The sequence below is a fragment of the Phymastichus coffea genome, unplaced genomic scaffold, assembly GCF_024137745.1.
Source record: "Phymastichus coffea isolate CEN01 unplaced genomic scaffold, Cenicafe_Pcof_1.1 PCOF00108, whole genome shotgun sequence".
NCBI classification, from domain to species: Eukaryota; Metazoa; Arthropoda; class Insecta; order Hymenoptera; family Eulophidae; genus Phymastichus; species Phymastichus coffea.
This window is the reverse complement of record NW_026706919.1, coordinates 646,098-661,016: the sequence shown is the minus strand read 5'-3', so window position 1 is coordinate 661,016 and position 14,919 is coordinate 646,098. Positions and strand designations below refer to the sequence as shown.

Sequence of the window (14,919 nt, the reverse complement as noted above, 5' to 3'; positions counted from 1 at the left end):
AGGCTGCGCGCGCCGATGCGCGACGACGGGGACGAGCTTGGTCGGTGAATCAGTAAATTTCCATGCGTAATTGGCGCGGCAACTGGTCTGCGCGTCGCGCACCCCCGGGGAGGATCCAGCCACAGCGAAGCGGAAAAAACACAAAAAAATTTGTCCGCCACGGCAAATGGGGTGTCGAGAGCGTTTACACAAACGACCGACAACAGATGGCGGCGAAGGAATGCTGCTACCGCCGCTCGGGCATTTAGCGCTTCAAATCTGATATATAAACGAGTCGAGAGAGATCGCGGGGCGTCACGAAATTCTACGGCGCGTCGACAAAGAAGCGCACGCCGTAATACGATGAAAACTAATAGATCGGATTAACCGCGAGGAGGACTCGAAATTGATTCGTCGGCAGCGAGCACGCGGCTTTATTTTGATAGATCGGCTTCCGGCGGCGCGGAACGCCCGAGTGACACTCGAGGAGAGAGAGAGCGAGAGGCTCCGAAGAAGGGTGAGACAAAGAGTCCGCGCGGGTACGCTCGCAATTGAAGGATCGCGGCCCAGCCGCGCGGCCCGCCGATGACTCACCCGTCGAGCGGTCCGCTTGCCTCTCTTCTCTCTCGCGGTTATCAACGCTCGCACCCTCTCGCCGGAATCCGTCGGATCGAGACTCGTTCGATCGGCGAAAACGAGCGCGGGCCGGCGAGGAGCAAGGATCGACAAAGGGGCCGTCGGCTGCGGCCACCGACGACAGCCGCATTGTTCCCCGCGGGCGTCCAAGTGCACTCGAGGGGCTGCGCTTTTCTTCCGACGCGGAAAAGACGATCGCATTCTTTCGGACGAGACGCTCGTGTGCCCCCTCTCTCGTCTCGACGCGTTCTTCGCTCCGTGTTTGCGTCATTGCGATAAGGGTACGCGAGCCATTCGGCGCAAAGCGGGCGCAGCGTCGCTCGACCGTCGATCGAGTATTTTCTTCTTTACGAAGCTTGACCTGCTCGGCGAACGGGCTAATTTATAGAAAAGCCGGCAATCGAGTTTCACGCACCAGGTGGATAGACGCTCTCGGAGAGACCACACGCAAAGCCGGGCGCCAGATAAACATCTTATCCGCCGCAGCGTCTCGCTTTTGGGGGTCCAGAGCCCCGAGTTTGGCGTTCCGCGGTGTCTTACGTAACGGCGCTTTGTACGGCTCTCGTGCGCCGGCTAGCGAAACAATGGAGAGATACAGTTCAGGGGAGGGTGGGGCGTGTTTGTGACACTCGGCCAGATAAACAGAGTCGAAGTAGGCGCAGCGATGCCCTCCACCGATTTCATCCCCTATGAATTTCCAGATTCCTGCGGTCAGTCGAGTCGAGCTACCGTCGCTCGCGGCGCTATCACTCCGAGTCTCGCGCGAGTCATCGGCTTTTGCGTCGCGACGAGAATTACTGCTCGGCTGATCTGCCGAGAACGGCGAATGGTGGGCGTCCGAATCCCGGCTAATTAAATGAAACAGCCGCGCAGTCTGGCCATAAATATCCGAAGATCTCTGTAGGGCGCAACAGATAGTAGGCGTCGCTCGCGTTTTTTCGGGCTCGGAGCGACAGAGAGAGAGAGAGGGAGAGAGAGAGAGAGAGAGAGAGAGAGAGAGAGAGAGAGAGAGAGAGAGAGAGAGAGAGAGAGAGACAGGAAGGAATTCATAGAGCAGAGTCGCGCACAGAAACGAAAGGGGGGCGTCCTTCCCACACCAATCAAAGTAGTAGAGAGAGAGAGAGAGAGAGAGAGAGCTCTTGACGCTCGATCCCCAGGGAGTTATCTACCCTCCCTTTTCTCTATCTGTCGGCGCATAACGTTCGCGATCCCTAATGCCCCGAAAACTCATTTGTTCGACACGTCGCGCTCTCAAAGGTGTATACGTTACAATGGAGCCTCGCGTGCGCGCACACGCTGACCACTCGCTCGCAGATTCCGAGCAGTTTGCCGGAAATGTCCATGGTCCGCGCGCGCAGCTCGGGCGTCGCGCCGGCTGCTGCTGCTGCTGCTGCTGCTGCTGCGGCTCGAGTGCTCGAGACTCGAGAGAGCGCGGCGGGGGGCTCGGATTCGGCCCCCATCCAGCGGCTCGCCCAAACGCTAGAGTGGCCTCTTGGACGACGCTCGCGCATGGGAAACCGAGGCGCAAATATCGTTTGATCATCGTTCCTTGGGCGCCTCGGCGGCCGATCGCGACTAAACGCCCGGGCTCGCCGGCGAGTGCGGCGCGGCCGCTTATCGCGCTTCCGCGCCGATTTACGCGCTAGCCGATGCGTGACCGTAGCACGCGCGGCCACCTGGCGCGGCGAGCCGCGCACGTGTCGCCGCGCACGGGCGCGCGCGCGCGCGTATCGGCGCATGGGGGTCGAATGTGTCGAATTGCTCGGCTAATTAATAAATTTCTCCAGACTCTTTTTGCCCGGCCACGGCTCGATCGATCGTTACGGCGCGCGTTCGCGCAGCGCTTTGTCGCGGACGCCCGGGCAACGGGTGCTGCCGCTGACGCTTCTGCTGCTGCCGACGTTGCCATACGCCCCGCGCCATCGTGCCTAACGATCGTCCGATGTCGGCCTGCTAATTTGCTGCCGCTAATTTTGCCCGCGGCGGCTGTCCGCGATCGCAACAGCCCGGTCGCTTTATCGGCGGCGCTCTTCGGCTGTGCTTGTATCGCGTAAAAAGAGTTAAATGCCGAGGAGAACCACTTGGGTCCGAATCCCCCTGCTAAATTCAGGACAGCCGGCGGTTTCGCAGGGCGCACGGGTCGCTCGTATTTCCGCTAATTCACTTGAAAACGAGACACCGATCGGCCAAGCAATCCACGGCGCGGCTGCTTGCGCAAAGCTGTTGTCTCGATTCGTCTTGCAGTGTTAAATTTGGAATCGAGGTAGCCCGATGACGATCCGACCCGACGACGAGAGGAAAATCTCAACTAGGGTTTGCCAAAAGTCTTCCGTCGGTATACGGGCTATTCCGTAAAACATATCGATTTTATTGGCAGAGTGGCGCGGGGAGTCGTGAGATATCGGAGATCGTAATGGAGGCACTTCATGGGAAATAAATTCGACGGCATGGTGCGTGTGCAGTGCGCGCGGCGCGACTTTTGTGAAGAGGCGCGCGAGCGCAAGCCCGCGCCTAGATGTGGGCGGTTTGACGGCCCAATAAGGCATGACACGAGCGATCAGTTTACTGTTTTTCCCGCTTCTTGCGATCGCTGCTGTGTCTTCCTTATTCCGCGGCGCGTTCACACGAGTCTCGGGGGGCGACTCGCGGCGCAGGGCACAACTCTTGCCTAACGGGGTTGAATGGTAAGCCCCGATTGTTTCTTTGCCCGATGAGCCGACGTCAATTTTGGACTTTTTCGAGCGAACGGCAGGCTTCGATTGGCCCCGAATTAGAACGTCGCTCCGGCGTACAACATTTGCATTTGGAACGCTGTTCACCCTCGCTCGCTCGCCGTTCACCGATGCACGAGATAAGACTAACCGCCGATGAATGGACATCCTATTATGTTTCCCTAAATCACGGCCGGCTTACCAATCGTTGCGGACCACTGCTTCTCTATTTTCAGATAGGCGCAGGCAGACCACTGACGCTCAGCCGTTCAGATCCATTACTGTCGTTTGTACTCGTACTTATCAATGTTGCGCACACTCATCCCAATTCGAGCGTCAGTACGCCGTGCGCTTACCGTTATCCTGCGTAATAAAAGGCCTCGATTATCTTGCCTCAAAAGTCAAAGCACCACGCGCTCGCGTACGAAACTCGATCGCGAAAAGAAATGAATAAACAAACAAACGAGATCGACGAACCGAAGTGGAACGGGAGCGCAACCCGTTCGTACGCGAACGAAAATCTGCCCTCGTGCAATAAGCTCGAGTCAATAGAGCAGAGCAGCCGGGAAAGTAAGTCCGGCCGCTGAATCGGATTTCCGGGCAGTTTCTATTGTGTCGGCGCGTGGCGCACCACGCAGGCACGTGAAAATCTGGCCGATCCATCACCGACGCGCCGCCTCTCGTTATAAGCCACCGCTGCCCATTGTCGCCAAAAAAGAGAGAGAGAGAGAGAGAGAGAGAGAGAGAGAGAGAGAGAGAGAGAAGCTACGCGACTCCGAGCCGTTTTCAGCAGTCTATGAGATTAGAACGAGCTTCGGGGATTATTTGTAATGGATACTACACACAATGACAAACCTCTCTGGCTATTGTAAAGGTATATTTTTGACCAAAAGGGTAGAATTGAATTCTCCGTGGAGCTCTGTTCGGAATATGTTGTGCAAAGGATACGTGGTTAAGTGTGGTTTCAACGCTTTCATTCGTTATTCAATCGAATCTATTAGTTACAATATGCTTTGATTTCGCTTTTTTTTTCTTGTTTTCTTCGACGGCTGCACATTCAACTATTTCCTATTTTATTTTTCTAGGCACATTGACACTAGTTTGGATAAATTAGTGAAACGTCTGCATCGCAACAGCCCAATAATTTGAAAAAGCTGCCTTGGCTAATACGTCCGGGCATTCCAATGTCAAGTTCGTGCTCGCTACAAGTAAGCAGGCCCACGATAACCCTCGAGAGGCTCCCTCGTAATTAAGGGATAAAAGCCATCATAGACGAGCAGCTAGCGTCAACGCGCATCACCAATTAATCGTGGCCCTTGATATTTCCATGAAGCAGCGGCGGCGGCGGCGGCGGCGGCGGCAATAACACGACGCCCATTGTCCGGCAATTGAGTCTGCCTCGGGGTTGTTGCGCTCGCAGTGCTGCTGTATGGAATGAAATTGATTGAAATTGCCGTGCGGTGGGCGAGTATAAAAAGTAAAAAGATGAAAAAGGAAGACGAGAGAGAGGACATAGGGGAGTATTTTGGTGTGACTCTACCTGGCGACGAAGCAACTACGGCCGCCCTCATGCCTAGGCCAGCGAATCTCAGCCCTTCATTTTCCGGCTCGCGACGTGGAAATCGATGTGGGATCTTCGGCGTTTATGATTTATACGTGTGGAAGTTGTCCTCGAGATTTTCTCAAGGAGCTGCTGTCGCGGCTTCCTCGAGGAGACGGACTAGCGTGAGAGCATCGCCGTATACGTGGGCGTTTTTATTGAGCTGCGATCCGTCGAGCTTAACGACAGTCGGAGAGCGAGAGAGATGCGCAATAAAGATGGCTGCTGGATACAATCAGCACGCGTCGAGGCCAATTAAAATGCATACATATGAACTGACCATTAAACCGACTTCCGGACGCACGCTCACGAAAGGGTTGACCAGCCTCGACAATGAGCCGCGGGGCGTCCTACTGCGCGCGCATATCCTCGACGAGTCTAGCAGGACACGCGCGCGATGCATAAATCGTCCGGCAAGAAAGACGGAGAGAAAAAAATCGGCGCGATTTCGGCGAAAAATCCGTAGCGACTGCGGCACGGGACGCGCCGTAATTCAATCCTCGCTTGGCGGACGTATCAAGGGGTTATAAACAAATGTGTTCAAACATATAGGGTATCGCTCCGAGGTAGGGTAGCACGTTTTCCCTCGTGTCAACAGGCCGCCCCGCGCTGCTAATCCCTGCGGCGCGACCGGCTGATGCGGCCTGATGCGGCCTGATGCGGCCTGATGCGGCTCGTCCCGGAGAGCCGTTGAGAATTTAATCCTTCGCTGTCGGCGACTTGTTCGCGCCGAGCGCGGGATCGCCATCGCTGCGCACCGCTCTCCTCGGGCGCCGACGTCCTCGCGCGGCGTCGCTGGCGGCGTAACGAGCGTGGGAGGGAAGCCGCCGACGACAGGTACGCCGGGGAGCGGCCGAAGCGCTCAATGGAGATTAATCGCCGTCGATGGGGCATTGGCTGTGACTGCGATCGACGCCGCGTCGAGCCGGCTCTCGTTCGCGTGAGAATCGCGCCGGACTTCGTTGCGAACGGTCTGCTCGCGAGACGCGTACCGTCCGCAATCTCGGAAGAATGCACGCGGACGCGCTCCCGCACGCCGGCGCAATTAGCGCGCCAGTACGAGCTCATTGTCCCGCAATAACCTCCTCGATAATAGGATTAAGTTTCCTGTTTTTGTGCGCGCAGTTTCTCTCCGCGCAAGAGCCGCGCGGCGACGAAGGGGGCAAGAGATCGGGCGGCGCGCGAGCCGCATTATTGGTACATTATTCGCCGCTGCCGCGCAGCATATGTTTGTGGGGGACTGCTGACTGCTAAACGCTCGGGGGTGGCATCTCTCTCTCTCTCTCTCTCTCTCTCTCTGGCTCCCTTTTTTTCGGCGATGCTCACTTTTGGGGGCGTGCGCGCTTCCGCAACCCGAAGCCACGCGGCCACGCAAAAAAAGGCCGCTTATAGGCTGTTATTTGGCCGTCGGATTTGCATATTTTTTTGCCGCTGCTGTTTGGTGAATTTATGGCTTATCTGGCAGCTATTTAAAGCGACGTTTATAACTCATTTATAACGGCAACGGGAGCGGCAGGCGGCCGTATCTACTGGGCATTTTTATTCATTGCGCGCGGGCCTGTTTTTCCATTAGGCGATCCGGGAAAGCTCTTCGCCCTCTCGCAATAACGATTTGCAACGGCACGAGCAACGCGTGCGGAAAGCGCGTTAATTATTCTCGCTGGGGATCGGTTGACGGGCTCACAAATGGAAATGCAGACAAAAACCGCGCATTTTCCTCGACAAAGGTGAAGGCGAAGTCGAAAAGGGGGGAAAGGGCGCGATCGAGGAGCGGCGCGACAGCGATGGATTTTTAAAGAGCTGCAGTAGCTGAAGCGAGCGATGCAAGCGCGGGCAGGCGCGTGTTTGACAGGTGACGCCAGAAAATTTCCAAGCAAACGCGTCCACCTACGTGCCCGGGGCACGCGACTAGCATTGTATGCAAATCAAAGGAGGAGTGCAGTTGCCGAGAGAGAGAGAGAGAGAGAGCGAGAGGGGGGGGAGGCGTGGGGTAGGGCAGATGTTCCTTTCCTCGTGCCCCTGACTTTTTGGGGACGCAGCGATGCTCTCTAGCCTTTATTGCGTGGACGTGAGCTGGATTTCCAAATGGTTATTGATGAGTATCGCCGAAAGCTGCGCGCGCGTGCGCTCGCGATTCGACACACTCGCTCGAGAGCCTCGCCACAATTGAATTCTCATCCGTAACTGTAAATGATTATTTCGGCAACAGGCCTCGAGGATTTCGCTCTCGAGCGAAAGATTTGACGGTCCGCGGTCTACTGTGTGCAGGATTTTGGCCTCGCTTTGATCCGGCTCTCGAGCGAGATAATCGATCGTTCGATCCCTTGGAACGGCTGCATTTGAAAGCGATTATCGCTGCCACCGCGATTTCGCGGAACGCACTGCAAAAGACACTCGCGGGCACGGTTGCGTCGGACGGTCTTTTTTTGTCGCACGCCAAGAATCGCGCCTCATAAAATTGCATAAAGATCGCCGGAGCTATCGCGAAAGCAACAGTCGGAAAAGTGTCGGGCGCCGGAGCTCGCAGAGAGAGAGAGAGCAAAGTGGGTGGAAAGCAGATAGTGTCAGCGGCAGAGCGAGGGAGGGAGGAAGAGAGGAGGGAAATCGGGTGCGGGGAGTGTACAAAGGACAATAGAGCTCCGTCTCTCCCGCTCTCCGCCCAGCCAACAATCAAATCGCTATCAGTCCGACCCCATTACCCTTTGATCCGCTGCTGCTGCTGCTGCTGCTGCTGCTGCTGCTGCTGCTGCGGCAAACACGCGTACACACGGAGCGAGCTGATTGCCCGAGAGCTCGCTCGCGCCCTGTTTGCACAGGCCCCGACTCTCTCGCGCGGCACTTTTCCCGATTTCCCTCTGGCAAGCCGGCTCCCGCTCGCTGTTTAACCAGACAGCGCGCCGAATTACGTCGCCGTCGTCGCGCGTCGCTTTCTCCTCTGCCGTCCCTGTTCGCACCTGCGGTCGCGGGGACACGTGGTCGGAAGCGCGTCGCCGCGCATAGATACGAGGCTGCCTATCGCGCACGTGCCGAATCGCGCGCGCACGAAGCGAGACGCGCGAGGAGTCGGCGATCGCCGCCCGACTCGCTCGAGCCGCCGATCGTTCGCGGGCTAAAAGGATTAAGCCGGGGCAAACACGAGGATTCCCGTGGGTATCGTTTAACAGCGGCCGCGTAGGGGTTGGCTCTGTCCGTTTGCGCGCGCGTCCCCTCCCGGCCGCCCACCGAGAATCGAGGCTAATTGCGATTTCCGTTTCGCCGAGTTGCGATCTCCTCTAAGCGCGCGCAAGTCCTTCGGCAAATAGCGATCAAACGCTGCGCGCCCGGGAGCTGGGCCGCTTTTATTGCCTCTAACAGCGCCCAATCTCTAAGCCTCGATTAGGATTTTTTTTATTCCCCGCCAATCGTCGAGCCTCGGCCTCCTTCCATTTGTTCCTCCATTATTCCTTCGTTTCGCCTTCAAGCCCTCTCTCGCTTCTGACTCATCCCTTCTCGCTGCTTTCTATTCGGCGTTAATTGCGTGTTTGAGTTTTATTTATCGAATGAGCGACCCAACTCTCAAATACTATTACCGGCTGCCCCGCGTGATGCGTCAATACAGATTCGGATTAGGGAGGCCTGATACGTATCCGTCGGCTTTTTAAAGTTCCATTTGTTTTCTTTCTTTTTTGGTAGGCAGCATCGCTCGCTCGTGGCTGGCACTTTTCTTTTTCAATGGAAACTTTGGTCGCGCGTACGCATTTTTTCCGCGTGAACGACGTTCGAGATGAGCCTACTTTCGCGTCGGCGCGAAGCAACGCCTTGAAAATTAGCAGTCTTCGAAGCCGTCGCAGCAGCGAATCATCTATACATTTCTGATGGAAACTGAAGAGGCACTCGAGCTCTGGAGAGAGTTGGAGCGCGCCGGTATCATCGGAATAAAATTGGCGCGTTGAATCGAGTGCGACAGGCTCGCAACGTCCATGAAAAAGACGTTAAACCTCATTTGAGAGCAGAAAAAGATGGCCGGCGCACTCGACGCGCATAAGTAGAAAATCGTCGACAGACATCGCGCGACGAGCGGCGGTGGCACACGCGTTGCGTGTAACGTGGAGGACGCAACGCGCGCGAGGCAGCGGCGCGTGCTCACCTCGTCGTCGCATTCGCACGATGTACGTTTGTCTCTCTTTCTCTCTATTTCTGTCTTTCTCCGTGTCGCCGACGAGTTCGATCCGAGTGTAACGGGCTGTTGTCTTGCGATTATGCGGGTACTCGGGGCGAGGAGGAGGCGCGGCGGCGGCGGCGGCGGCGGCGGCGGCGACGGCAGCAGCAGCAGCGAGGGGCACTCGCGTCGAGAGCCCGATATTTCCTAATTCCCGCGCGGCGCCGATTCGCTCGGTCGACTTTGAGCGGCAGCCCCCGCGAGTTTGCGCCCCCGTGGGCCCGTGCACCCGAACGCGCTGCCAGACAGAGCCGCCGCGTTTCGTAGGCGCGGTCTCGACGGGCTTGCGCGCGTCGAGCGACGGCGCCTCCGCTCGCCGCTTAAAATTCCGACCGGGCGCGCTCGGCGCGTCCCCCATGGCGAGCAAATCAACAACAATTTCCCAATGACGAGAGCAGCGCGACGAGAGGACAAACAGAGGCCGACAGGAGCGCGAGGGAAAAGCAGAGGGACGAAAAAAGAGCCGGCCGTGCGAGCGCGAGCGGGTGCGCTGCAAGGGTAGGCCACCCCGCGGCGAGCCGAGCGCTCATTGGCCGCGCCACGCCACTCCCCGCAAGGGCGGAGTTGAGCTGGCGCGCGCTCTGCCACCGTGTCGAGCTCACCTCGTCCTGCGCCAGTTGGACGCGCGACTCCGTGTCGCACGCAGCACGCAGCCGCAAGCAGATCGTGCGCGCGCGCGCGACGGACCGACGGCCACCAGTGTTGTTTCGTGCCTGCGCGTGACTCCGCGATATCGGCCGCTCGGCTGCTGGCGGGCGACTCTGCCGATCCGGGGACGTTGTTGAGGATCGCCGACTGCCAGCAAGGACTGTCGACTATGGTTGTGCTGTGAGTATCCGGCTTGTGGCGACGTCCGTTCGTCGGCTCGACGGCGCAACGAGCGGAGCGAACGTCACCTCTCGCATCGCGGTCACTGCCTGCCCGTCTCTTGCGATCCTCGACTGCGCGAGTTGCTTTCAGCCGTGCGGATTCTCGTTTTACACGGCTTTTCGGAACGCTCGATGGCTCAACACCCGATAATCCAGTATGCACGCACGCACGGACGCGCGAGTGCGCGAGCGTACGAAATAAGAAGAAAATTCTCGCTCGTATTCGCGCTGTTTTTCTCAGCTCATTGAAAGCCACTTGAAATATAATTTATAAACTGGATTTTAAGTACGAGCACGCGGCCTTTATCGTTGGCGGTGCGCGGCGCAGGAACGTATATATAAATACATATAAATTAAGACGGATCGGAAAGTAGATTCGATCAAGCGAGGCAATGATTGAAATTGTGGAGCGAGTGCCGGTCCGAAATTGGGTGTGTATATATAAAGTTGGACTGCGCTTGGACGAGGATTGATCAAGGACGAGAAAAACAGTAGTGGCGTATCTAATCAGTGGGCGTGCGGCGTTCCTCATTGGTACGCGGGCGTCTGCGGCGATTGGCCGTTGGTCGGGATTGGATCTTGCCGCTGTGGCGCGCTTACCTCCTAATCGCGCGCGCGCTCTCACTCTCTCTCTCTCTCTCTCTCTCTCTCTCTTTCCCCGTTTCACCTGCGACTCGGCTCGGCGCCATCTTTAATCGGCGACGTGATTTAGGAGAGCACGCGCGTCGTAAATCGCGCCGAGCGATTTATAGGCTCGATGATCGGGCGATTAGGGCAGCGCCTTTATCGATGCAATTGAGAGGTAACATCGGCACGCGAGCGCGATTAGTCATTGTGCGCCGCGAATAATTCATCTCTCGCGGCTTGATCAATTAGCGGTGGCGGCGGCGGCGGCGGCGGCGGCGGCGGCGGCGCTCTGGGAATGAGATATTAAGCCGGAGATAGGCCGTGCGCGCGAGGGAATGTCACGGCGGATAGCGTCCCGCCGAGAGGGGCACGCGTGTTGCCGAACGCGGCCGTAAATCGCCCGCGAGGCCCTTAAATCAGCGCTAATATATGTACTGGCATCGATCTCGCGCCGCGAATTCAATACGCGAGCGCGCGCGCATCAACAATTAAGGGGGCCCGCGAATCGAGGATAACCCGAGGGGACGGATCGGCTGGATAAAGTCGTCGCCTCGGGGTAAGATGATACATCGCGCGCGGCCGATCTAATTGCGCGTCTCGCGTGCGGCTTAGGAAAAGTCGCGACGCGAGAGGCTCGGGTCTCCGTGCCGCCTTCGCCCCGAAAGCCGAGAGTCGGCCACCCACGGCCAGCCATAAGTATAACTGGTGGCCCATAAATTGGGATTTTATCACGATCGCGCGTCGAGTTGCGCAACGCTAAATTAGGACTTTTCTTTCGGCGACTCGCGATTCTCGATACGGCGCGTTTATCATCGAGCCACTTCTCTCCAGCCCTCGCTCGCTCGCTCTCTCTCTCTCTCTCTCTCTCTCTCTCAGGCCGTTTGTCTGCGGCGTCGCGCGTTCCGAAAATCGGCGCGCAGCGTTGCGCAATTACCGAGTTCAAGGGTGAGCAGACAAATGCGGCGCCGTCGCGGCGCTCTGGCCGCTTGTTAATCACGTTGCACGTGCGCGCGAGTCGCCCACCGGGTGTCAATTAGGCGCTGAGTAATCATGCCGCGGTAGGCGTTGCGCGCCGGACAAATTGTCGTCGGGCCGCGGCTGCCCCGGGGCCGGCGAAAATGCCGCGAGACGCGTCTCGCGCCTCGCGCCCGGCCGCTCCGCTTGTTTTCGCGCGCGCGGTAACAATATTAATGCCCGTCGGGCGCGCGCTCGCGCCAATTAGCCGCTGCAAAGGATCGACTCGGCGCGATCTCTCCCGCGCCTATGCCTACATTTGCACGTCCGCGCGCAGCCTATCCGCCGATCGCGGTGCCGCGGCCGCTCGCCTGACCTCCCATTTGTCGCAGGAGTCGCGTTGGGTCGCCGACGATGTCAGCGACTGTCGCCGGAACCCAGCAGCAGCAGTTTCCCCATCAGGAGTGGGACATCAACGACTCCAACATACCAAAGGTGAGTCTCGGGGAACCGGTTCGCGGTCGAGCAGCGCGCGCTAATGGGACGCCGCGCCGATGTCGCAGGTGGTGGACTACGACGCCTGGTGCGAGTGGGCGGACGGCCACGTGCGCAAGGTCTACGCTCCCGACTGCGAGGAGGCCAAGCGACACGCGTCCGGCTGGGCGATGCGCAACACCAACAACCACAACGTCAGCATTCTCAAGAAATCGTGTCTCGGCGTGCTCGAGTGCTCGCTCAAGTGCGTGCTTCCTGGCGGCGGGCGCGTTCATCTGCGACCTGCCATCTGCGATAAGGTAACGAGCCGCGCCGAGGCCCGCTGTTTTTGCGCGTTGCGCGCCGGGCCCCGAACGCCCCGCTGAAGCGTCCACTTGTCGAGACAGGCGCGGAAGAAGCAGCAAGGCAAGCCCTGCCCGAACCGGCAGTGCGCCGGCCGGCTGCAGATCCACGCGTGCCGCGGCCACTGCGGCTACCCGGTCACGCACTTCTGGCGGCACACCGCCCACGCGATATTCTTCCAGGCGAAGGGCACCCACGACCACCCGCGGCCCGAGGCCAAGTCCACGTCGGAGGCGCGGCGCAGCGTCGGCGCGGGCAGGCGCGTGCGCGGCCTGGCCGTGCTGCTCGCCAGGGAGGCCGCCCTCGGCTCCAAGGTTGGTGGTGTCCCGCTGCCCGCCCGAGCCCGCGACCCTAACCCCCCCTCTCCGCCTTGCTCTGTTCTCGGCGCGCAGCTGCTGTCGCTGAGGGCCGCCAAGCGGGCCGGCCCCGAGGGCCTGGAGCTGGGCGCCAGGGCCGCGCAGATGCCGGCGCCCGTCGCCGACAAAGGTGAGCCCCGGCGCGCGCCCGCCGGCCCGGGGCAGCGCTCTCACCCGCTCGGCTGCTTCCTTGCAGGCTACTCGTGCTCGTGCCCGCCGTTCGAGTGCGTGTGCGTCGCGGCGCAGCGCGGCTACCCGCAGCAGGCCGCCTTCCAGGCCTGCCAGCAGCAGCAGCAGCAGCAGCAGCAGGCGCAGATGCAGCCGCTCGACGCGCTCGCGGTGGCCGGCAGCCCGGGCCAGCCCGCGTACGTCCAGCCGGCCCAGCAGACGGCCGGCAGCGAGGCGCCGGCCTACTGGGCGCCGCAGGCCGCCGCCGAGCAGGCCTACGCGTGCCTGCCGCAGGAGGCCTCCTGCTACCCCAGCGCCGACTTCCCCGCCGGCTTCGGCAGCGACCTTTTCCAGCCCGAGGAGATCTTCCAACTGGACCAGCCCATCAGGCCCGACTTCGCGGTCGGCGACGGCGAGCTGCCCGCGCGCTCGCCGCCGAGCCTGCTGGACCTGGGCAGCGGCACCATCAAGTACGAGGTGCCCGAGATGCACGAGTCCAGCGCCTACTGGACGCAGCTGCTCAGCGAGGACTCGAGCAGCAGCCACGTGAGCGCCTCGCAGGTGAGTGCCCGCCGCGGCGCGACCCGGCCGCCGACTCGTGCCCTCCTCACCTCGAGCCTGTGCTCGCAGCAGCAGCACCACCACCACCAACACCACCACCTCCACGAGCCCGACAAGGAGGGCTGCGCGCCCTTCGACCCCTACCAGGCCGGCTGGCCGAGCGTCGACGCCCGGCAGGACTACGCAAGCGGCGGCTACGACTCGGCGGCCAAGGTCGCGCGCGGCGGCGCGGCCTCTAGTCACTCGCCGGTCGCCGAGGCCGCCCCGGCCAGCTTTGGGCCCGGATACGAGGCCGCCGGCTACCAGCAGATGCCGCAGCTGCCCGGCCAGCGCGGCGCCGCCTCGCCCGGCCCGCGCCAGCACGTCGGCCTGGCCGACAGGCTGGGCTACGCCCAGGCGATGCAGCAACCGAGCCCCGAGCCCTACTTCTACCAGAGCGCCGCAGACAGGTGTCACTACGCGTGCGAGGTGCTGGACACGCGGCTGCCGCAGATGCCCGCGAACGGCAATTTGGCCTACGGCGAGGTGGTGGCCGCCGATCTGGACATGCCGCAGTTCGTCGACTACACCCTCGTCGGCATGCTTTGCAGCCCCGAGGAGGAGGAGGAGCAGCAGCAGCAGCAACAGCAGCAGCACCATCACCACCACCACCAGCTCGCCTCGTGTCAACAGCAGCAGCAGCAGCCGCTGCTGCACGGCTTCGTGCCCCATCATTAGACCCGCCTCGACTTAGTCCCAGCGTACTTATCCCGAGACTGCGCGCGCAATTTTTACTGTATAAACTGAACAAATCAAAATGATCGCCCTCATGCTATTGTTGTTGGGAGCACCAAGTTCCTTATCTAAATTCTAATGTTAAGCGTTTATAATTCTTCAATTCTTAGTATATATATATATATATATATATATATATATATATATATATATATATATATATATATATATATATATACTGCTGTTTTCCAGTAATTAAGTCATTGATTGTACATAGTTAAGTATTATTATATGCATTTTAAATGACATTATATGTGTATATATATATATATATATATATTCGACGAGAACGTTAAGTTGTATGGAGTGTTAGCGAGTGTTAAAGAATCTTACAATAAAAATACAACTCCTATCTCGTGTAAAAGTCACTTATTTCTTTATTATTAATGCTCTATTATTATTTTATCATTAATAAAAAAGTGCTTTGACATATACTTTTATCATGTAAAAAATCTGTATGTTATTTCCAAGGAATGACCATCTATGGAGTTTTTCGCGCTTCTTCGTAGATTATCTTTTTTAATCCTCTTCAACGTTTTCACGTTACACGCCTTAATAGTAATTAATAAATTCTCTCTCATACCAACATGAAACAAGTTAAGTTTCGTGGAGGAATGAGAAACGAGATGGAACAAATTTCTTATTATGT

The 14,919-nt window shown here is 58.4% G+C and overlaps 1 protein-coding gene across 1 annotated transcript; it reads left to right on the top strand.

Annotated features, from left to right (window-relative positions):
* Nucleotides 1-9,821: 9,821 nt before the first annotated feature.
* On the top strand, nt 9,822-14,244 carry LOC131670341 (transcription factor glial cells missing 2-like). The gene is made up of 7 exons (XM_058945867.1): nt 9,822-9,952; nt 11,967-12,069; nt 12,138-12,368; nt 12,456-12,725; nt 12,804-12,897; nt 12,964-13,496; nt 13,566-14,244. The coding sequence occupies exons 1-7, from the start codon at nt 9,942-9,944 to the stop codon at nt 14,211-14,213; spliced, it is 1,890 nt and encodes a 629-aa protein (XP_058801850.1). The 5' UTR covers nt 9,822-9,941; the 3' UTR covers nt 14,214-14,244.
* The last annotated feature ends 675 nt before the right edge of the window (nt 14,245-14,919 follow it).